The sequence below is a fragment of the Notolepis coatsorum genome, assembly GCF_963971535.1.
Source record: "Notolepis coatsorum genome assembly, chromosome: 13".
Lineage (NCBI taxonomy): Eukaryota > Metazoa > Chordata > Actinopteri > Aulopiformes > Paralepididae > Notolepis > Notolepis coatsorum.
Window position 1 is genome coordinate 36,447,105 of NC_140177.1, and position 24,703 is coordinate 36,471,807.

Consider the following 24,703-nt stretch of genomic DNA (forward strand, 5'->3'; position numbering starts at 1 on the left):
GCCAACAGGCAGCCTGTACGTACTGACCACACCCTGTATGTCCGAGACCCCACCTCCAATGCACCACAGGCTGGAGTAAGTAGCAGCCAGTGAGCTATATGCACCTCCAATACACCACATGCTAGAGTAAGTAGCAGCCAGTGAGTTAGTAGTAGTAGTTAGTAATAATAATAGAACATAGAACAAAGTGCAAATAGTAATGATGATAGTGATAACAGTAGTATCAGTGAACAGTAGTGAGTGGCAGGATTCAATCAGACAGTAGTAATAGTGATGATGGTATACATGGTCCAAACCGTAGTAACACATTTACATTTGGTAATTTAGCTGACGCTTTTATCCAAAGCGACTTACAAGTTTTGTATGACAAGTTAGCAGGAAGGGTACAACTCTATTAGCTGAGTAACAATGTTCATCAAAGTGTTGAGTGCTACAATGTACTGGTATATTAGGACAAGTGCATGACAGTAAGGTTAGTTATGGTTATTTTTTATTGATTTATTTTTATTCATTTCAGATATTAATTGAAGAAGTGTGTCTTTAGTCGGCGGGAAAAGATTGGTCAGGGCGGATCCTTCTGACGTTGCTCAGGAGGAATCTGCAGGTTCTGGTTGTTGCTGCGATGTGAGCGGAGAAGCTCAGCTGGTCGTCAAGGACAACACCAAGGTTCTTGGCGGTAGGGGATGCGGCCACAGCTACATTCTCCACTGTGATGGAAAGGTCGTCAGGGGGTAGGATTTAGCCGGCAGGTGAAGCAATTCTGTTTAGCTTAGGTTCAGTTTGAGGGGTTGGACATCATCCAGGCGGAGATGTCGGACAGACAGGCCGAGATCCGCTCAGAGACGTCGATATCCGAGGGAGGAAAGGAGAGGAAGAGTTGAGTATCATCAGCATAGCAATGATACGAGAAGGCATGAGACGTGATAATGTTACCCAGAGATTTAGTGTAGAGGGAGAAGAGGAGGGGTCCAAGGACGGAGCCCTGGGGGACACCCGTCTGCAGGGGGTGGGGAGCCGACAGGGACCCTCTCCATGACACTTGGTAGAAGCGGTCGCTGAGGTATGATGTCAGCCATGTCAGCGCAGAGCCAGCCACTCCCATTCCTGCGAGGGACGCAAGGAGGATCTGATGGTTGACTGTGTCGAATGCTGCAGACAGGTCCAGGAGAATCAGGACAGAGGAGAAGCCTTTTGCCTTTTCGCCTCTGTTGATTGATTGATTGATTGAAAAGTTTATTAACAGATTGCAGAATGGGTACAGTACAGTACAGCTCAATACATACAATTGTTAAGAGGATGCAGACCTGAGAAAGACTTTCGTCTTGTTTCCATCAGGGTCCTCCATTTTCAATTCATCATATGACACACACGACATACAGATAGACAGTACTGCTACATCTATACATTTATGACATACCAGATTTTCAAATACAGTACTGTTTGTGATACTAAAAAAATCCAGAAAAAGAGTGTATATACATTTGACATAGAAACTGTCCATTGGGGGAGGTTGGGTAGGTGGGGTGGGGCTGTACATTGGCGGGGGGACGACGACGACACTGTACATTGGAATACTGACCTACATTTGACATAGAAACTGTACATTGGAGGAGGTTGGGTAGGTGGGGTGGGGTTGGGTGGGGCTGTACATTGGAGGTGGGGGGGGGGGGGTTGGGTACATTGGAATACTGACAAAGCCATGCTTGGTATTTATTGTACAACTGGGTTAGGACATTTGTAGGGGCCAGTTTTGAATTGCAGTCTCCCGTAGGTGTTCTTTGAGAGTATTTTTGAAGGTGAATTTTTTAGTTTTTGAATTCCTTTACAGCTTTGGGTAGGGCGTTCCACATTGTTGTGGCATAATTGCGAAACGTGTTTAGTCCCTTGTTTGAGCCGAATCTGGGTTTTACATGATTTGTGGAGCTCCCTCTGGTGTTGTGATCGTGGTATTCACTGACCTTTGGGAAGTATTTTGACATGTACATGGGTACCTTGGTCGTGTAGTGTATCTTGTAGACCAGGCCCATTGCAAGTTGCTGTACTCTGTCGTCTACTCTAAGCCATCCTAGGTTGGCAAAGTGTGCAGGGGTGAGGTGGGTTCTAGGAGTCAGGTCAAGCAGTAGTCTGACTAGTTTGTTTTGAGATGTTTGTAATTTGGTTTTTAGTGCCTTTGAGGTGCTTTGGTACCATGAGGTGCAAGCATAGTCGTAGTACCCTTGAATGAGTGCTCCTGCCAGAGTCTTCAGGGTATTCTTGTTTACCAGGGAGGAGATCCGGTACAAGAATCGAGTTCGTTGATTGACTTTTTTTATTACATTGGATGCCATTTTGTCACAGGAAAGATTAGCCTCTAGGATGGAACCCAGGTAGGTAATTTCATCTTTCCTTGTGACAATATTGTCACCCACTGTAACTGAGAAGCCGTCGGTCTTGCTGAGTTTGTTATTTGAACCGATCTGTGACCACTATGAGGGCCGTCTCTGTGGAGTGCTCAGTCCTGAAGCCTGACTGATTAGGATCTAGGAGGTCATTATGTAAGAGATAATCAGTAAGTTGGTTGGATACAGCACGTTCAAGTGATTTAGAAAGGAAGGAGAGAAGAGAGACAGGACAATAGTTGTCTATGACGGTGGGGTTCATGGTTTTTTTTTTATGAGCGGTGTGACTCTGGCTTGTTTTAGGGAGGTGAGGACCACCCCCGAGTTGAGGGAGGAGTTGATGGTTGCAGTTAGGAATGGGAGGATGTCTGGTGCTATGGTCTGGAGGAGTGTGGAGGGTAACTGATCCAGCTGGCATGTAGTGGGACGGTTCGACGTTACCAGTGTCAGGGTCTCAGCATCTGTAATGGGAGAGAATGATGACAGAGTGAAAGATGAGGTTCTGGATTCAGCCATGGACTGGGTGGGGATCGGCGGGCAGGTTTCTCAGCGAGGGGACAGAGCTTGTCGAAGGAGGTTGACAGGGCTGAGAGGAGGGTGGAGGTTGCCGTCTCTGGGGGGAGAGCAGGGGGGGGGGGGGTTCAAAAAGATTTTTGAAAAGCATTCAGTGTTTCCCATTAATTACCTAGACTGTGGCGACCCGCCACAGTTTTATAATGAACCGCATTTTTTTTTGTATTATTACTGATACATCCCTATTGGCAAACTTTATATATATATATATAAAAAAAATGCTTATATATATATAAAGTTTGCCAATAGGGATGTATCAGTAGTATTGGCAGTGGTAGTAGTCGTGATAATAGTAAATATATAGGCGGAGGGGACATGTGATGCAAGGCTTCTATCCTCCCTACAACCGGCCAGTGGGGGGCATATGCGAGCAATGATCAGGACAGGGGAGGGAGAATTGGCACGAGAGGTAAATTGGGATGGGGAGAAAAATCACAGAAAGAGGAGAAAAAAGTAGATACATTTTTTTTTTAAATACATGAAACGGCTGGGGTGCTTCGAGGAGAGGATTGGGAAGCACTGCAGTCTAGTCGATTTTGTGTTTTGAGCACAAAGTTCATCATAGATCTGGCCTCTTTATTTTGCTCTCAAAGTGCACCAGATTGATGCATTTAACTTAAAAAAAAATAAAAAAAAATGGGAGGGTCCGAGGTTCACCCACCACAGTCTCCCAAAATCCTGTGGGAAACACTGGCATTTACTGTAAATGCATGCTCTGCTGAAGTTTGCTGAAAATAACAGTGAAGTTGAAGTGGTTTCCTCATCATCAGCAGCTGAAGGGGGACTTCCTGTGTCATGTGGATGACTACACTAATAAGGGAAGGAACAGATTGTGAAACGTGACAGAATCTTGCGTAATATGTCTAATATGTATGAGACCGGCCGGTTTTATAATAACCTGTTATTTAATTACGTTCACCTGTCGTTTGCCAACCAAGATGTCTGCCATCTTTCCCGAATTTCCCCAAGGAGATCAATAAAGGAATATCTTATCTTATCTAATACTATTAATCCCTTAAGCCCAATCGGCCCGGTACCGGGTTGAGATTTATTTCACGTCATAAATAGATCAATAGAGTCCGTATTGGCAGAGATGCACATGGATACGAGACACACACGGAAGGTAGGATTACAGTCACATACCTGAGAGATGCACACACACACGTATGAGACATACACACATACTTACTTGAGACACGTACCCACATATCTGAGACACACATTCATACATGTTCTCACGCACACCTACATATATTTGAGACGCATCCTCTCACATGCACTATGGAGAAAGATGGCATCCCGATAGAAGATGCAGCACATACCTGCTCGCAGGTAGATCGGTCTACATGTAACGTATGTGCATCAGGGATATATATGCACAATGTATAGTAATGTTTTTTTTTTGTAAGTGCTTTTTTAATTTCCATGTCAGTTGTTAATGTGTTTGTATGAGTCTTTTGTATGTTTTGTATGATGTTACGAAAAAGAAAAAGAAAGATGTCTTGTGAATATTGGAAAGATTTGTGCAAAAATATATAAAAAAATAGAGTCCGTATTAATTAATGTTTCGTTCAGCAGTCAACGTGTATATTTTCAGCACTATGTTTGTTTACCAATGATTTTAAGTGTTATTAGCGGGGGGAAATCTATGCACATTGCATCGGAAACCGGATGATTTAGACGCGCCGTCATGAAATCGTTGTAGTCCATATCAAAGCTGCAGCCGGCTGACGAGAATAAAAATATTGATGTTATTTTCGTGATTATGTCTCATCATGAGTCAAACAAACCTGAACGTTATTGCCATAAAATACAACGTTTCTTTACCTTTCTGTGAACCTTTTCGCAATCTGGTACTAAATCCAGATTTAACTCATGTCATTGGAAAGATCCTGTGTAATCCCAGGGAACTCCATCAAACAGCGCTTTAGTGCAATTCACTAAACACGTTGCCATTTCTCACCTGATTATTGAATCAATCTGAAATCAACGCTAGATTATTGGTATTATGTTTCATCATGCATGCACGAAAGGGGGGGGGGGGGAGCCGGCCCTCCATGCTTCGATCGCAGCCAACGGGACACGGCACACACACACACAGACACATGCTGCGATCGCAGGGAAAAAATTATCGGATCAACGCAAGATAATATATAGTCCTTACCTGCAAAAAGAATAATCCAATTATCTGATCGCCATTCCAAATACTGGTTGCAGTCGTGTGTCCCACGTTATCCACCAAAGAAAATGAACGGGGGGGGGGGGGCCTCGTCGATACATTGTTATAAGCGCTTGTCTTGCTGGAGTGTTTAGACCCCGCCTGCACGCTGCAGCTCGGCCAGGAAAACAAACCACATCGTTTCAAATGGAGTGCAATAGCGGCCGCAAGGCGTTAGGCGGCGGTATCGCACCATTGCGGTCTCAGACATAGTGCAACACAGTCCTACAGCATAGCAGGATGAATTATGAAAGGAAATAGCGAATAAAAGAATTAACGATCATAATAACGAGTATACTTGTTGTTGGCGGCCAACGATTGGCGGGCTATAACGAGTTAACTCGTTTTTGGCGCAGAAACGGTTAAGAACACGGCGCACACCAGTCTGTCAACTTACGACTGCTATTCAGGGATCCGAAATCCTGCTCTTAGTTAGGACCGAATCCAAGACAAGGGACCGTTGGTGAATCCCAAAATCGGCCCGAAAATGTCTTAAGTGGCGCTAAGACCAACATTTGGCAGATCTTTTGTCCTAAATCCGTTGGTGAATGAGACCCATTGGCAGCAAAATCCATAAAATCTCCTTATACACAGATGATGATTTAGTTTATATATCGGAAGTTCAGTCACAAAACTGATGGATTACTTAACCCTCTAAAGCAGAGTCTCACTCTGTGCTCTCTTCAAATCCAGCCATCAGACAGACACTCGCTGCTCATGCATAACAGAGGATAAAGAGAGGAGCTTGTCTCTGGTTTTATAATTAAATGGCAAAAAGACATGAAAAGAGGTATAATAATAAGCATTGGACCTTGTTGTGGATGCTGAGGATGATCCAGATCATATAAATGGATTGAAACCTTTATTTATACTCAGGTGAGCTCTGAGGTGAGGCCACCTCATTTACAGAACTGCTGAGTGTACAACAAGATAAAACAACAAAACAATGTGCAGTGCAATCAGTTACGAACTTCCAACTTTAACTTTGACTGAATGTCATTCCAGGACTTTGGGGCTACATAAGAGAATCCTGTCCTGCCGAGTCCTGTACTAGTCCGTGGAACTTTAAATGTGATCCAGTTACTAGATTGTGTTTGATGGGCTGCAGCTTTCCTGTCCAACAGGGCAGCTATATACGGTGGCTGTTTGCCGGTCAATGCCTTGAAAATGTACAAAAGCCAAGCTGTCAGGGATGGCCAACCAACCTTACTGTAAAGGATACAATGGTGTGTATCATACCTATCTCCAGTAATAAATCTACGCGCAGAGTGGTACACAGAGTCCAAGGGTTTCAGGGTGGAAGCTGAAGCTTGATAAATGAAAAGGACTCTGAACCAGATAGTGTTATGGTCTAACTGGTAGACTCTAGCACAGAGAGACAAACTAGACAACATAACTAGTTCCAAGGGTGTTTCATGTAAAAGGAGCAGGGTGGTAGTTCAGGTAGTGGTAGAGTAGGATCAAACAGGGTGGGGACACGCCACGGCAGGCAGGTTATCCAGGAGGAGACACACGAGGCAGGGTGGGAGGTAGTCGACACACCAGGTAGGGCAGGATCAGGCAGGAGTCAGGCCGAGGGTCTAGACTTTGAGACAGGCAGACGTCAGGACAGGACAAACAGAGCAACAACGAGACGGGCAATAATATATCAAGAGAAGCAAGAACATAGACACTTACTGGGTTAGCTGAATCTACAATCTGGTGAAGTCTTAGCGTTTGAGTTGGGTATTTGTAGACGGATGATTGGTTGATAGCTGGCAGCCGTGGATGCGTGGGACCTGACTCTACCAGGTTCCAATCCTGTAATTGCCACTTATACTCACACACACACACACATACACACAATGAGAACTAGGAGATAGGGGACATGGCAGATAGCTGGGACAATGATGTTGACAATTATAGTGGATTTGATGCGTTTGAAGCGGTTTGAAGTAGCCTACTCTTGTATCATTTGATCTAACAACTATATCATATATTGTGCAGGCTGAATGAAAATCACCTGATGATGATTCATGTGTGTAATTATGCTATTTGGATGAGATGTAGAGAGGAGCCCACAATAGAAAAACAGGAAAGCTATATGATGGATGTGTGTGTGTGTGTGTGTGTGTGTGTGTGTGTGTGTGTGTGTGTGTGTGTGTGTGTGTGTGTGTGTGTGTGTGTGTGTGTGTGTGTGTGTGTGTGTGTGTGTGTGTGTGTGTGTGTGTGTGTGTGTGTGTGTGTGTGTGTGTGTGCATGCGCGCTGCGGCAGGTGGCCAGGAGCGCGCAACATGGCGGTATAAATATGGAATATTAATACAGTCTATTCCACTACAGGTATAGTGTGCTTTATGATGACAATACATTGGAATCTAATCTATCCTCGCTACCTGTTGAATATGGGGCAATGCCGACCCTTTTTTGTGCACGGCCCTTGCATTATAATGAGCTGAATCCGGGGTAAATGTCGTCAGCTTTCTCTTACGACCTTCCAAGGAGGTTGTCGTAAGAGAAATCTTAGGACAATGTTGGTGAATGAGGTCCATTGACCATCTGGATTTCAAATGAAGTAGACTCGAGATGTTAATTATGCGCATGGTCAGATCTTCATGGTTGATACAAAATTATTGTTTCAGCATTGCCAATCAAATGGATGGATGAGGTTGGGTGAGATTGGATGAGGCTGGATCAGGCTGGATGAGACTGGATGAAGCTGGATGAGGCTGGATGCGACTGGATGAGACTGGATCAGGCTGGATGAGGCTGGATGAGACTGGATGAGGCTGGATGAGGCTGGATGAGGCTGGATATAAAATATCAGAGTTCAGAGTTGGATGAGTGGTTCACAGGAGGAGGCTGGATGAGGCGACTGTGCTTTATTGAAAATGTTGTAATGACTTGAATGTGTGAAAAGAAAAGAACTCCCGCACTTTTTCACTTCACTTTGGTTTCACTTTCACTTAAGAGGTTCTGTATCGGGTCAAACTGAAACTGATCGGGTGAGTCTTAGATGAAGTGACTGAAGTAAGCAGAAGGTGTCTCCAGTAGGAGTTTTATTGTCTATAGTCTACATGTTGACATGTTCTGCACCAGGGCTATTATCTTAACACATTGAGCGCCACAAGCTTCCGCCATCCTTCACTGTTTAGCGCCAGCTTTTCATGACAATTTTCGCGATATTTCACGATCTTTGCGGAGCTATTGTATATTCTATATTATAGCTATGGAGACAATAGTATGGCTAATTTGACAGACACTATTTCTAGTCCAACATGTAAAAAAAATAGTTTGTTTCTACACACTGTAGTTTGTAGTTTATTACCCAAAAACTGCGATCGTTACAATACGCTTGGTTTATGTCCGGTAAAGTAATACACTGTGATCGTTACATAAACATGTTTCAGGGTCGGTAAAATAGACATAGGGATTCCTTACCTTAGCCAGAAGGTAATCCAAAAAGAATAATTCCAATGATCCCATCGGCGATCGCGATTACTCGTTTATATGTAATAATTAGATGTGTTTACTAGGGGTGGAATGGTTCACAAAATCATCATGCTTTTGGGGTCACGGTTTTCTGTTCGGTTCGGTCAGCATGAGATATCTAGCCTAAAAATAATCCAACTTTTCAGTTATTCTCAAGGACATAGTCATGCAAAACCTGAAAGAATGAGGCAGTTTGACATCAGGCACATTATTTTGACAGTGACCGGTTAGAGCTAGGAGAGATTTTGGTACAGCAAGAGGGGAGGCATTGCTGATTTAAACATGCTTCTCATTTATTTGGTAAAAAATAAAGGTTTACAGCGGTTTGCCTTAAATAATGTTTGGCACACAAAGACCGAACTGACTGAAAAATATAGGCAACATTTGTCAAAGTATTAACTTAGTGCAAACAAACAAAATAATTAAACCTTTCTATTTTTGTGGCCACATTATAGACAAAGGCCATCAACATAAAGTATGCATATGCTCAACCAGCACTAGACTTTCTTATAAAAAAAATGCATGTAGTCACTGTGTGTTGTTGTAGCCACCGGGTAAATCGCGATTTTTTTATTTGTTTGTCATGACAAACCAATACATAATCCAACATATGTGTAAAGGCACAACATATTCCAGTTAACGGTATCTTTTTTTAATGATTCGTTACGGCGCAATCAATACTTCCATGCATTCGGGACCTCCATGTTTTGGGGGTATTCATCAGACAAATCGGATCCGGTATTCGGCTCCCATCAGTCGGGCAAGAACTGCAGGTTCTGTATCGTTAGTGGCTTAGCTTGGCATCGCTACTGCACTATCTCGCGTACGTGCACGCGTACTGAATAAACCACAAATGTACCTCTAATACCAGTATTAGTCTGACCACACCCCTCATCAGCTTACCTTCATAAGCAGGTGTGTGGTCACCTGCTCTCCTCCTTCTCGCTTTCACCACAAGGAAGAGGTGCCTCGGTAGATCCCCACACTTGACACCATGATGGAAGAAATTGGATTAGGAACAGCTTGGGAAACAAGGATACGTTGACATCATATCTTTATTTTCTCTCTCACTATTTTCGAGAAAATACGGCGATATTGTCTTCGTACTGGAGTGTCTAGAAGATGATGATCATTCTAAAAACCCTCCACCGGTTTTCGTATTGGGAGCACGCCGCTGCATGCTTCTCAACTGCAGTTCCTTGCTGTGTTTGTTGGGGTGAAACCTGTCAGGCCACAGCTGAACTGTCGGACATGCCGCTGTTGTGAGGAGCGGTGCGTTCCAGGTTGGGTGAGTAGTGTTTGCTGGCGGGCTCCACTTGTCTGTTAGTGCTATGGGGGCTACTTGACAAAGTTTATGGAAACCGGCCCCAGGCTAGGGTCCTTTGTTTAGCCGCCTAGGCGACAGAAGGCCTTGGTCTGGCGACCATTATAGTTTTAACTAGTGGGCCGCGACCATTGACACTGGTGATCCCTGTGTGTTCTGGACGAGTGGATTCTCTCTGTCACCGTGTTAAGACCCCATCTTTCATATCCAAATGAGAGTATTCCTTCACGAGGGGATATGTGCATGTAATGTGCGATAGCGGCAGATTCATGTTCAAAGTCAGCTATACAGGCCAGTTGGTACTGTGCTGATTCCGCCGGACGTGGTAATGTCACCGTTGTGAAGCGGTGTTGACGTCTTGTTTTCTCTTTTCTCTTAAAAAGTGAGGAGGGGTTCAGAACGGCGGCCTGTCTGGGTGAGTGTTATGTCATTGTTTACATGTTCATAGCTTACGGTTAGCCGGTCAGTGGCCTGGCGCGGGGTAGCTTAGCTTCTCGCGCGCCGCCGGGAGCTCGCTTCTGATCGCGTGCGTCGTTAGATCGGCGTCTCGCGAGCGGAAGCAATAGCACCCGAACGGTACAGGGGATGTTCGTCGACCCTGCCTGAGCCTAGACGGGGATTGCGTCAACAAAGAGGACTGTAGCGACTGGTGGAGCGGCGACGCTGCCCGGATCGAACAACACAGGACGGCTGTGTTCTACGGTGTCTTGTGACTGCACTTCGCTGATCTGCGTTCCGGGTAGGTACGGGGTTGGCCAGACCTCATAACACGTCTTCTGGTTTTACTTTGCTAAATGTATTGTGAATAACGGTGTTTTTTCCCAAAACGTGTGTTGTTGCAATGCATTTGGGATACGTTGCGGGTTGTGTGTGAGCTGTTTTTGTCACTGGCAGTTAGCTTCTCCGTGCAGATCGTGATGTATTGATCTGGTTGTTGTGTGAGAAACATCATGGTGTTTATGTGTACCGTGTACTCACTACTAAGGCAACTAACCTATGAAGCTATGCTTGGTGACAAGTGAGTAAAAGAATGTTCTTTCTCAGACTGTAATGACAATGAACAGTGAGTTCACACATTAACAGGTTTTCCTGTTTTAACTGGCCGTATTGAGGGTAAAATAGGAGGATTGTGTTTTTCCCCCCCGGTTCCCTGGGGACTTTATCACCTCCTATCAGACATGTTGTGCATTAATTGTGTCTTTTGTGTGGTAGGGATGCGATGTAACTCTTGGCTTGATTGCTGAGGTTGTGCTAAATCTGCTGGAGAAACTTATTTCCTAAAGGGAAATTGGTTTGGTTGCTGTCATGTGTGCTTAGCAAGGCCTGTGGTCGATACTAATCAAGAATGATGTATTCTCTCATTGTGAAAAAAACGGCGTTCCTCTGTTGAGTGTTTTTGCCATTTTTTGTAGGTGATGATGGGTTGTGTGTGTCATGTGACCTACAACTGGGTTGTACTGGCCACAGAAGCACATGTGTATGTTGGACCGGGGTTCTTAGAGCCTTCTCTATTCTGTGTTTTTTCTTAGTAAAAATCAGATAGCAGGTTAGCTCATGCGCTGTGTGGAGCTGTGAAACGCTTCATAGAGCTGACTATGACTGTGTCATATTCTCTTTTTGTCGTTACGTCGTATCATGGGTGTGGGGTCGTAAAGGGGTGAACTGGTAACCTTTCCTCTCCCCATTGTTCTGTTGGTCAGGGGTACACCCCCTGTCCTTCAAGGTTCCCGTCACGTGGCGGTTCGGCACGTTACGGGGGGGGGGGGGGGGGGGGGGGAGTTCCTGGTCCCACGGCCTGGTATATTGGGCGTGTGCACCGCAGGAATTCCCCCGCCATAGAGTACGTCACCGTGCGCGTCTCTGTTGGTAGGACTTCCGTGTGCTGTTCAGGTCCATGTGATGGATCTGTTTTCAGGGGGGGTGGTCAGGGCTCCTCCTCACCAAGCGCCTATTCAGGCCTTCTGTGAGTTCTTCCATGTGAGGAAGCCTCCATCAGAGTACAGAGCCTTCCTCCTCAGATTGTCAAAGTGAGTGGACCCTCTAGAAGGGTCCTTTTCTATTGTATGTATATTCGATTCAATTCGTTTATTGAGTGTGTATGGGTTCAGTGCCTCTTCCCCGGAGGCCCTAAAACCAGTTTTTTACATGGCTCGAGGTGCAATATATTCTTTTCAATCTGTACAGCTCGCGTGGGAAGTCTCTCTGGGGATCCCCGTCTCTTTCCTATGGGAGGGTGGTGGGATGTAAAAATGTGAACATTTTTTACCCCGGCTGTGTAGACTGGGATACATACTGTTGATGCTTCCTTCTTTCTATTCCAGAAGTGTTGGAGTTAGGGAGTGTCACACCCCTCTTGTCGTTCCCCTGGGCGCCTTGGGGATTCAATGACAGGTCTAAATAGCCTGTTCATTGATGGGGGTGTGTCCCGACGCACGTATAGTGCTAGCTCGCTGTAAACAGGCGATTGACTGGCACGCCTTGGTTGCTTGTGGTTGAAACAGCGTTTTTATAAAGCAACTGAGATGGGGGTTTTTCCTCTTCCGGCGACCACATCCCATGACCTGGGTGGGTTGTCGACGGATTCTCGTTCATGTCTGGGGGATGATGACGGGATGGATCTGAACATATGTAGTGGGGTCTCACGCCCTTGGGGTGGGCCACCAGGCGCGGTTCGTCCGAACGTCTGGGTGGCGCCTTCTTTTCATGTTAAGATCAACACGCATATCTGCCCTTCTCCTGGAGTAGGCATGTCGGCGTGGTTAGGGCACGGGACTGGTTCTGGTCACGCTGGTCCAGATCAGTTGAACCCGTTGTCCGCCGGGGATGCAGATCTGCTGTTCTGGTACCCTGAGGGACTTGGGCTTTTTTCAGGGGGAAAAATGCCAGGTCGGTCTGGGTGTCACAGGGTTAAGCGCTATGGAGACCCTGGTTGGGTATGTTTTTACTCAGCACTGTCGTCATGGCTTACAGCCATGCCATTCTGTACGCTCTCGATCTCGTCGGATCTCGGCCGCTACACAGGTTGGTCCTGGTTAGTACTTGGTTGGGAGACCGCCGGGGAATACCAGGTACGGTGTGCTTAGGGGCTGGTTCTCCATTATTTTTCGCTCCTCTCTCACGCATGGCGAAGAGGGGCCTGTGGGGGTGGTTTTTTGACCTCCTCTGGTGACCCTGTGCTTCCCGTACCGCCAGGCCCGGTCCGAAGTGATGTTTGCGACCCGTAGGCCTGGGTTAACCCTTTTTGGAAACTGAAACACTTGTACTGCGGTATAGCCGGTGTATACCCGCAGGTGTGTTTTGGAGTTTTTTCTTGAGGGGTTATAGGAACAACCACCGCATTGGGTAACACCGAGGTGGTTGATTCCCTGGTGTGTTGGAGCAGTGTCAACTCCCGGGTTCACCGTTTGAGGGTGCCCCTGCACGTTCATGACGTCTGCCAATCGTGTCAGCCTTCTCTGCCTCGACCCCTCTGGGTGGGGGTTGTTAAATGGAGGCTTGGTCATGCAACACCGCCAGCTTACGCTCCTTCCGCCGGGGCGGCTGTGTTCAGCTGTCCCCTCTGGCGCCTGTCTCGTCCGCAGTCTCCAGGCTAGGGTTAACAGCCTGTTGCCTGGTTTTTTTCCCCGGTGCGCTGCCTGCTTCCGTTGGTTAACCTTTTTTGTGTGCTTACGGCCATGCTGACTGCCTATTCTGCAGGGTCAGTGTGCCAGGCGGTGTACTATTGGGGGGACGGGGCCCGCTCGGCTTACGGCCATACCGACCTGAACACGCCCGATCTCATCCGATCTCGGAAGCTGGGCAGGTTCTGGCCTGGTTGGTTCCGCCTGGGAATACCAGGTGCAGTAACTGAGGGGCCTTTGTCCGAATACGCTGGCGATGTGGGGGGCGGGGCACTACGTGCCCACCTGGTGGGGTCTTGATGCTGGCATCATGGACTTCTCCGGGCCCCCATTCTAGGGAGTCCAGTCCTTTTGGTGGGTCTGGGTCTTCCTTCGTGCTCCGCTGCTACGGCCTTGCCACGGGGTTGGGTTTGCCCTTGACCCCGTGATTCTGGGGGCAGTAACGAGGTTGTTCCTCCGTTCGTTCCCGGGTGGCATGCGGGTTGTGCGTGTGTGTAGTCGTGGGGTCAAGCCACGGTCTGCTCACCCTGTGCGTTGAGTTGCTTGAGTGCCTCTTCGCACGGTCGGGTCCGTCGCCCTCCCGTGACGTCCCTAATAGGGGGGCTACCCTCCATTAGGGGGGGTCGGGGGGGCTCGGCCCTCCCTGTTCTGATGGTTTTGGGGGGCTGTCAGCGGGGTGTATTTGTCAGCCAAGTGGCTCCGCTTGGCCTCCCTTGTGCAGTAGCGATGCCAAGCTAAGCCACTAACGATACAGAACGTTAGGTTATGACTATAACCAAGTTCTGTTAGTTAGGGGCGATGCTTGGCATCGGACGGCCGCTGCAGCCCTTGTCCTCACCTTGTGGTGAAAGCTTGGGAAGGAGGAGAGCAGGTGACCACACACCTGCTTATGAAGGTAAGCTGATGAGGGGTGTGGTCAGACTAATACTGGTATTAGAGGTACATTTGTGGTTTATTCAGTACGCGTGCACGTACGCGAGATAGTGCAGTAGCGATGCCAAGCATCGCCCCTAACTAACAGAACTTGGTTATAGTCATAACCTAACGTTTTCAGCCTCTCTCCTCTCTCCTGGAGCTTAAGGGGGAGCTTAGTATTCCTGCCTCTGAGGAGCGCGTCGCGGCTCATGCGCATGCGCGCGCTCGGCCAATCAGAGAAACGCGGAAGTGCAAGTTGGTTGCCTTAAGTGTTCACGCAGCCAGGTCTGCCTATGGCGGCCTTTCTCGATGGCTAGGCTGTGCTCGCTGAGTCTGTACCTAGTCAAGGATCTCCTTAGTTTTGGATCAGTCACAGTGCTGTAAGTAACGTGTTGGTCCCTTGTTTCTGACTGTTTTTATGATGTTTCAATGTTTCGCTGTATTGAAGACGTGTGTTTTGCTTGGTTCTCTCTCTCTCTCTCTCTCTCTCTCTCTCTCTCTCTCTCTCTCTCTCTCTCTGTGTTGCTCTTTCTCTCTGTTGTTCTCTCTCTGTTGCTCTCTCTCTCTCTCTCTCTCTCTCTCTCTCTCTCTCTCTCTCTCTCTCTCTCTCTCTCTCTCTCATATACAGAATAGTTCTCTACCTCCAGGAATGCTTCCAGGCCAATTGTTTCAAATTGAAGGTATAGTATTGGTGGAATTTTCATAATTATTTTCCTTCTTTCTTTCTTTCTTTCTTTCTTTCTTTCTTTCTTTCTTTCTTTCTTTCTTTCTTTCTTTCTTTCTTTCTTTCTTTCTTTCTTTCTTTCTTTCTTTCTTTCTTTCTTTCATTCCTTCTTTCTTTTTATTTATTTCTTTCCTTCTTTCTTGATTTTGGCTTTGATTCATTCAAGCTTCAGAGTATTAGGACCATTGGGGACATTAGGATCATTAGGGTCATCCCTACTAGTCCCTTTCACCTCCTCAAACCTAATTTCTATAATAATTTCACCTTCGTGTTATGTCCTTGTTTGTTTCTTGTGATGAGCAGCATGTGAGAGATGTCTTCTTGTTTATCTTCTCAGAACAAAGTGATTCTGGTAAAATCGTAGTTTCCATCTACCCTTACGATGCCATTCACGCTGACGACCTGGGCTTCAAGAAGGGAGAGAAGATGAAGGTTCTGGAGGAGTAAGTGTCCAATAGTGTCCCAGTCAGACCAGTCCAGTACAGAGTGTCCCAGTCAGACCAGTTCAGATCCAGAGTGTCCCAGTCAGACCAGTTCAGATCCAGAGTGTCCCAGTCAGACCAGTTCAGATCCAGAGTGTCCCAGTCAGACCAGTTCAGATCCAGAGTGTCCCAGTCAGACCAGTTCAGATCCAGAGTGTCCCAGTCAAACCATTTCAGATCCAGAGTGTCCCAGTCAGACCAATTCAGATCCAGAGTGTCCCAGTCAAACCATTTCAGAGTGTCCCAGTCAGACCAGTTCAGATTGTCCTCGTCAGACCAGTTCAGATTCAGAGTGTCCCAGTCAGACCAGTTCAGATTGTCCTCGTCAGACCAGTTCAGATTCAGAGTGTCCCAGTCAGACCAGTTCAGATTGTCCTCGTCAGACCAGTTCAGATTCAGGACATTGTGGTTGAGTTGAGTTGAGTTGGGTTAAACTGAGTTAAAGTGAATTAAACAGAGTTAAATGAAGTGATATTATGTTTAAGACATGGTGAGTAGTAGTTAAACTAAGTTAAATTAAGTGATATTGTGTTTCAGACATGGTGAGTAGTAGTTAAACTGAGTTAAACTGAGTGAAGTGATATTATGTTTAAGACATGGTGAGTAGTAGTTAAACTGAGTTAAATGAAGTGATATTATGTTTCAGACATGGTGAGTAGTAGTTAAACTGAGTTAAACTGAGTGAAGTGATATTATGTTTAAGACATGGTGAGTAGTAGTTAAACTGAGTTAAATGAAGTGATATTATGTTTCAGAGTATGGTGAGTAGTAGTTAAACTGAGTTAAATGAAGTGATATTATGTTTCAGACATGATGAGTAGTAGTTAAACTGAGTTAAACTGAGTTAAATTAAGTGATATTATGTTTCAGACATGGTGAATGGTGGAAGGCCAAGTCACTCACATCCAGGAAGGAAGGATTCATCCCGTCAAATTACGTCGCTCAGGTGGATACCATGGAAACAGAGGAGTGAGTAACGTCATCTGATGAACAGTTGTCTCCTGACAGAAAGGGTTATTTTAGAATCATTAAAACAACAACCAGGTTTGTTTTCATCCTTAATTTGATTGGATGTCGTTTTAGCTCCCGCCCCTTAGCGGAACCACAGATTCTGTTCATTTCGGTGTCAACCGTCTTGTTTTCTTAGTATTATCGATATAATAAGATATGATATAATTAGATAAGATATAATTAGATGAGATATAATAAGATGAGATATAATAAGATAATATAATACGATAAGATAAGATATAATAAAATTAGATATAATACGATAAGATATAATAACATGAAATAATATGAGATATAATCATCTAAAACGTTGACAAAAATCTGCGTCTGGTCTGCATTGATCCTTTAATTAATTTGATTCTCTGTATATTATTATAAATTTTTTCAGACGACACAGATCCAACAGAGATCTCGTCCGTCTGTTTTTGACAGCGGTATGAGTCAGGCTCAGTTCAGCTTTCCTCATGGCTGTTAACCCTTTCACTGCCACACTACAGAAGGTTAACGTAAGGTTATGAATATAACCCAGTTCTGTTAGTTATGGTGCGCTCAGCACCTAGTTGCACTGTACTTCACTTCGTGCATAAACACTGAATAAAAAATTCCACCATGTACCTTTACATCCCAACATTAGTCTGACCACACCCCCTTCCGCTTACCTTCATAAGCAGGTGTGTGGTCACCTACTCGCCTCCTTCCCAAACTTTCACCACAAGGCGAGATCAAGGGCAGCAGCGGCGTCCTAGGTGCTGAGCGCACCATAACTAACAGAACTGGGTTATATTCATAACCTTACGTTCTGTATAGTTTTTTTTTTTTTTTGTATCCACTTTTTCTCCCATTTTCTATATTTTCTCCCATCCCAATTTCGTATAATCCAATTCAACCCTCCCCTGTCACAAACGCCGTTTCTTGCCTCCCACAAGCCGGCTGCAAGTTACCAATGCAGGACAATGCATTGGTAACTTGTTTCAAATGACAATATATACCTCTGTGAATATTATTGCATGGATCGGAATACGGGCGTGCGCGTGGGAGCATGCGCAAAGATATTTTGACAGTGATATGCGAGTGCTCCCGACTGCGAGAGAGAGAGAGAGAGAGAGAGAGAGAGAGAGAGGGAGAGGGAGAGGGAGAGGGAGAGAGAGAGAGAGAGAGAGGGACACACGGAGCATTTACAGACACACACACACACACACACACACACACACACACACACACACACACACACACACACACACACACACACACACACACACACAGAGTAATTCGACCAGGTATACATCAGCTAATGTAATTGGCTCACAGACCCGACTTTGAGAATATATATATATATATATATATATATATATATATATATATATATATATATATATATATATATATATATATATGGTAAGAATAAATATATATTTACAGTATTTACAGCATTCAGATCATGGAATCATGGCTCGTACCGTCGTGAGGGTTTCTGACCCCTGAACCAACATGACACATTTAGGCCACAAAAGATGACTGCCTTCCTTGGAATGAATGAGGAACTACTGTAAATGTTTACAAAGAAGTCAGGTCTGACACAACCCATGGTTACTTAACTGACGACTTAGAATATAGTTCCTTGTTAGCTCCTGGGTATGTAGTCGTTGTTATTCTACCCCCTCCAATATTGTTATTGTTGTTGTTGTTGTTGTTGTTGTTGTTGTTGTTGTTGTTGTTGCCATTGTTGTAGTTGTTGGTGGTGTTGGTGTTGTTGTTGTGATGTAGCATGTCAACCCCTATCTTACCCACCCTCTCTTCTATCCAGTAACACAGAGGTGTATCAATAATATTTTAATATTTAGAATTTAAAGAAGGTATATTAACACTTTCAGTGCCACGAGGTGGCGCCAGAGTTAGCGCTTCAATGCCACCATCGGCGCCAATGTTACGCTTAATATCGCCTAATCTATGTTTTAAATTATGGCTATGTGTCTAATCTGCCCGTCGCTTATCAAAGAATCCTTTTCCAGTCAGTGCTGTCAAGGCAGATTGGTTTTTTATCGCTTCATTTCCGTTTGAGAGCATTTTGAAAAGCACCCGTTTTGAGGTAAAAAACTGTCCATTCTGGACCATTCTATGATAATCGTCTTTTACTGGAATATTCCAGAACGTTGATATTTGTCGGCCTATTTATGAATCGTTTTCAAATAAACGCTAGATGATCAATATTATACGTGCACGCACGCACATTCGAGCCGCGCACGGATAATCGCCGTGTTCATTTCCTCTTGGATTTTTACAGTGAAACCGAAAGAGCCCATTTCACAAAACAGCTTATATCTTCATCAAAATGAGTCTGATTATCCTAACACTGATAACATAGATTCCTTACCTGACATCAGATGGTATCCAACTGGTATATTCCAATTCCTGATCACTAGGGATGCCCCGATCGATCGGCCACCGATCGTTATCGGCCGATACTCAGTATAAATATGCAATCTGTGAATTCCGATAAAGAGTCATATTCGCCGATCGCGGAAACCGATCAAGCGAAGATCTCACTCGCTGTCTGTCTCAGACACACACAACCTGCAAACTGCCGCTGCTCCTCCTCCCTAGCCCCGCCCGCCCCCGTGTAGAGTTTGTAAACACTGAGGACTGAGAGGAGGCTCCTCTGCTCGAGTCTGTAGTGCATTCGACCTGAGCTAACGTTAGCTACCTAGCTATCTTTACTGTTTAAACAAAATTACCCAGTCAACTATTCACGTTTAGTAGGCATTGTCTAACGGTATTTAGCCGGCTAGCTACTGATAGCTCCTGATATCAACAAATTATCCAGAAAGTCTAGTAGTCCATGTTCATACCTCCGTTAGCTTGCGTTAGCTGACGTTAGTTCTCTGTTCAAAACGAAATGTCCCATTGAACTAAAGTTCTGTCTTAACGTCATCTAGCCGGCTAGCAGTAGCTACAGATAGCTCTTGATATCAATGTCTTATAACATTGATTTAATGCGTATTCGAGCTGAGGGCTTGCTGAATGTGAAATGACCAAAGAACCGTAACATTACCAATAGGGTCCAGCTGCAGGGCAGGAGAATCCTTTTTGGAGCTGGAGGCTACTAGAGTACACACAGACAGTGGAGCTGTTTGCAGATAGCGAGCATTTTGACTTGTTGCGTGGTGGCGATGTCTCGCAGATAATACAAGTACAAGTCTAATTATATAATATATAAATTTTATTAAAAAAAAAACGTTTTATATAAAATAATTTTTAATTTCTTTTTAATCAAAAACAATCGGTATCGGATCGGTATCGGCCGATATGGCTCACGACGATCGGTGATCGGTATCGGTGGCAAAAAACGTGATCGGGGCATCCCTACTGATCACCATTCGAAAAAATCAATAAGTGTATGGATCCAACGTGTGTACAGTGCAGTACATGATTCCGCGGGTCTCAGAGGCTCCAGAATGAACTGTGATAACCCCGGCTGCATCAGTGGACTGGAAAATGTGGAGTACAGGATTTTTTTCCCCATCCATTTTCATTGAGTCCATTCCAAAATCCCTTATGTCATCTGGGAGACGATAGGGGGTGCTTTTTTCCACATCTGATCGCCGGCGGCGCTCGGGTATACTAGGGTAGGCTCGCGTGATGCAATATGATTTCAGATCGCAAAAAAAAAAAAAAAAAAAAAGAGATATTAATAATTCCGAGAAAACTCGTGAGTGGCATAGAAAGTGTTAACACTATGACGACCGCCGTGGCCCGCGGATTTAGGTTTCAGAGGACAGCAGAAAGTAAACAAACCGATGTACTTTCAAAGAGCTTTATATATCATTTATAGTATTGCTATCTGTCCATTCTCATTTGAGTCACTTGAGTGCATAAACCGTGCCTTCATAATGGCTTAAAGAAAATAAAAATCCATCGGTTGGTTGTCATTTTATAGCGTCGTGAATATAAGGTATAACACACTTTTCGTCTAGGCTTTTTTCCCGGGAGCTAGATAATAGGCTAAACGTTGGCGCCGTTATATCAAACGCCATTTCTGCTGTATATATACGAATGAAATAAAACAAACTGCGTAGCATCCGGACTATTACAGAGCATCTATGAATGAAATGGGGGCGGCGGGGAACGCTGATTACTATTATTGATCTGCAATACAGTGTGCGTTCAATATAGCATTTTCATTGACCAATCACGTTACGTTATAAAACAATGTCCAATCCAGCTATAATTTGGGGTAATATTATCCTACCGTCAGGCCATGTGATCGCCGGCAGCATTTCCTCACCACTCATCGGATTCTGGTAGATCGATATGCACATTGGCTAATCATAAATCCCATTATTCCACGCTGAAAAAACCGCTTGCCAAACTAATCCAAGATGGAGGATGTTCTGCTGGGATCAAGGAACTATGATCCGCCCACAGAATTGTACTTTTTTAATTTTTTTTTAATTCACATTGATACTGCAGTGGAGCGATGGCGCTGGGTATGGCCGATGGGTATGGCCGGTACTGCATGTTTCGAAAATCAAATATCTGAAAAGATGCTGGTAGTGGATCGGGTACCTAAGATCCGTTATAAATATGGAATAATACAATAACAACTCATCACGTATATACTCGTGGCTCTGGTCCACATCGCGCTTTTCCAAAACACGTATATATAAGTGGATGGACGGCATAGTGTTAAATACACTTTATGTAGAGCAATCACTAAAAAAAAATGCTTTTAGAAAGGTGCAGAATGAAAATACAATTCAATGATTGATTAATAAATGTATCATTTAATAAAATGTTTGCGGGCTAAAATGCAGTGTTATTTTTTTTCGTAGCCGCATTTCTGGCAAGACTGATTGGCCGACGCCTGTTTCTACACTGGTTAAGCTTAGGCACTCTTTCGAAGTTGGTTAAGGTTAGAGTTTGTTTTAGAGCATGGCGATAGAACGCCAGGTAGTTTGCAGGCTGTTTGACGCGGAAATGGGCAAAGACACATCTCGTCAGCGTGATTACATATGCACGCCGCATTTCTCGGAGACGCTCTCTGATTGGCACTGACTGACGCTCTCTGATTGGCCACTGACGCGTTTGCCCAATCTGTGACGAGCTGTGTCTTTGCCCATTTCCTCGTCAAACAGCCTGCAAACTACCTGGCGTTCTATCGCCATGCTCTAAGACAAACTCTAACCTTAACCATCTTCGAAAGAGTGCCTAAGCTTAACCGTCGAAATAACTTGCCGTCACGCTCTAAGACAAACTTTAACCTTAACCAACTTCGAAGAGTGCCTAAACTTAACCAGTGTAGAAACAGGCGTCGGCCAATCAGAGAGCGTCTCCGAGAAATGCGGCGTGCATACAGTATGTAATCACGCATCTCGTCACGCGATTGGGCAAACGTGTCAGTGGCCAATCAGAGAGCGTCAGTCAGTGGCCAATCAAAGAGCGTCTGCCAGAAATGTGGCTACGAAAAAAAATAACGCTAAAATGCATGCATGTATCCCCTCCCTACTTCCCGTTTCCCCACGTGGAATGCACCTGATTGGATAAATGACGTGCTGGTGCTCTAATGCGACATCTAGTGGCTGAATGCTATGTATAGCACCATCTAGTGGCTGAACTTTATCTATAGCACCATCTAGTGGCTGAATGTTATCTATAGCACATTTAAGTGTTGGTTTTAAGCTTCACCAGACACTTGTCACATTATGTACAAATGTATCTCTAAAAATGGTTTGTTAGCATTGTTATTATATACCTCTTTAAACTAAGGGACACCATTATCCACAAGCTAACTGCTTAATACGTAGATTGATATTAAGATAAGATAAGATTGATCAGTTTCATCTCTATGTGTCCAGTAGCCCCAGAGAGATATCCAGGTGCACGCTAGTCTAGCTTAGCACAAGGACTGGAAGCAGTAGGAAGTAGCTAGCCTAGTTTAGCACAAGGACTGTAAGCAGTAAGGAGCAGCTAGTCTAGCTTAGCACAAGGACTGGAAGCAGTAAGGAGCAGCTAGCCTAGCTTAGCACAAGGACTGGAAGCAGTAGGGAGCAGCTAGCCTAGCTAAGCACAAGTACTGGAAGCAGTAGGAAGCAGCAAGCCTAGCTTAGCACAATGACTGGAAGCAGTAGGAAGCATCTACAGTAGCCTAGCTTAGCACAGGAGATACATGCACGCAACATGTAAACAACAACATTAATTTTGGTCCCGCCAAAATGTTTTATATGATAAATGAATGTATCAATATTCTTTTTTTGGGGGGGGGGGGCAATACTGCTATTCCACACATTTCTAAAAGCTCTGTGGATGTTTTATTTTTTTTATGATTACTTTACATAAAGATTTCATCTATAGCAAGCAACCTTAATTTTTTTTCTTCAGGTGGTTTTTCAAGGAGATCACAAGAAAGGATGCAGAGAGGCAGCTTCTGGCTCCTGCCAACAAACCAGGAGCCTATCTCATCAGAGAGAGCGAGACGTCAAAAGGTATGAGCCTATCTCATCAGAGAGAGCGAGACGTCAAAAGGTATGAGCCTATCTCATCAGAGAGAGCGAGACGTCAAAAGGTATGAGCCTATCTCATCAGAGAGAGCGAGACGTCAAGAGGTATGAGCCTATCTCATCAGAGAGAGAGAGACGTCAAGAGGTATGAGCCTATCTCATCAGAGAGAGCGAGACGTCAAGAGGTATGAGCCTATCTCATCAGAGAGAGAGAGACGTCAAGAGGTATGAGCCTATCTCATCAGAGAGAGCGAGACGTCAAGAGGTATGGAAACGACTTGCTGCATGACGCACAGACACATGGCTCATGTCGACTCACTGACAGTAGGGATGGTTCAGTCAGGTCAGGCGCTCCTTTATTAATCTTCCTGGGGAAAGTGTCATAGCAGCATGAGGGTGGGGGTACATTAGGAAAGGTTGATTGATTGATTGATTGATTGATTGATTGATTGATTGATTGATTGATTGATTGATTGATTGATTGATTGATTGATTGAAAAGTTTATTAACAGATTGCAGAATGGGTACAGTACAGTACAACTCAATACATACAATTGTTAAGAGGATGCAGACCTGAGAAAGACTTTCGTCTTGTTTCCATCAGGGTCCCCCATTTTCAATTCATCATATGACACACACGACATACAGATAGACAATACTGCTACATCTATACATTTATGACATACCAGATTTGCAAATACAGTACAGGTAGTAATAATAATAATAATAATAATAATAATAATAATAATAATAATAATAATAATAATAATAATAATAATAATAATAATAATAATAATAGAACATAGAACATAGAACATAGAACATAGAACAAAGTGCAAAGTAATAATGATAATAAATGGTGCATTTATAGAACAACTATTACAACTCATGCCTCACATTCTCTCATTCACTCACACATTCACACACCGACGGCGAAGGCGACCATGCAAGGTGCCAACCTGCTCATCAAGAGCAGTTAGGGGTTAAGTGTCTTTGCTCAAGGACACTTTGACACGCTGCCCGGGAGAAGCCACAATTGAACCGGGAACCTTCCGATTACCAAACGACCGCTCTACCTCCTGAGCCACTGTCGCCCCCGATAATAGTGATAACAGTAGTAGTAGTGGGTGACAAAATTCAATCAGACAGTAGTAATAGTGATGGCTATTGCAATGGTTACACATACAGGTACACATAGATACCCACATTCGTATCATAATGTCCCCTTTTTGTGTGACGTTAAGCCACTCAATTAACAGGAATGCTGTGTTTCTTTAAGCTGCAGATACATAACAAACATCCTAATGTCTCTCTTCCTGCGGACCAGGGAGTTACTCCTTGTCCCTTCGAGACGTGGACTCCCAGGGGACAGACGCCGTCAAACACTACAAGATCAGAGCGCTGGATAATGGAGGCTTCTACATCTCAGCCAAAATCACCTTCCAAGACATCGGCAGCATGATCAAACATTACCACAGTGAGTTCACAGTACTACA

At 44.6% G+C, this 24,703-nt stretch overlaps 1 protein-coding gene across 1 annotated transcript in view; it reads left to right on the forward strand.

The window, feature by feature from the left end:
• Nucleotides 1-24,703, forward strand: part of lyn (LYN proto-oncogene, Src family tyrosine kinase) — a 129,954-nt gene that overhangs the window by 64,077 nt on the left and 41,174 nt on the right. The window contains exons 2-7 of the mRNA XM_084327984.1: nt 1-75; nt 15,125-15,176; nt 15,558-15,663; nt 16,573-16,671; nt 23,089-23,192; nt 24,535-24,684. The exon at nt 1-75 is cut by the window's left edge and continues 62 nt beyond it. Of these exons, the coding sequence (XP_084184110.1) occupies nt 1-75; nt 15,125-15,176; nt 15,558-15,663; nt 16,573-16,671; nt 23,089-23,192; nt 24,535-24,684 (586 nt within the window). The remainder of the gene's footprint in view (nt 76-15,124; nt 15,177-15,557; nt 15,664-16,572; nt 16,672-23,088; nt 23,193-24,534; nt 24,685-24,703) is intronic.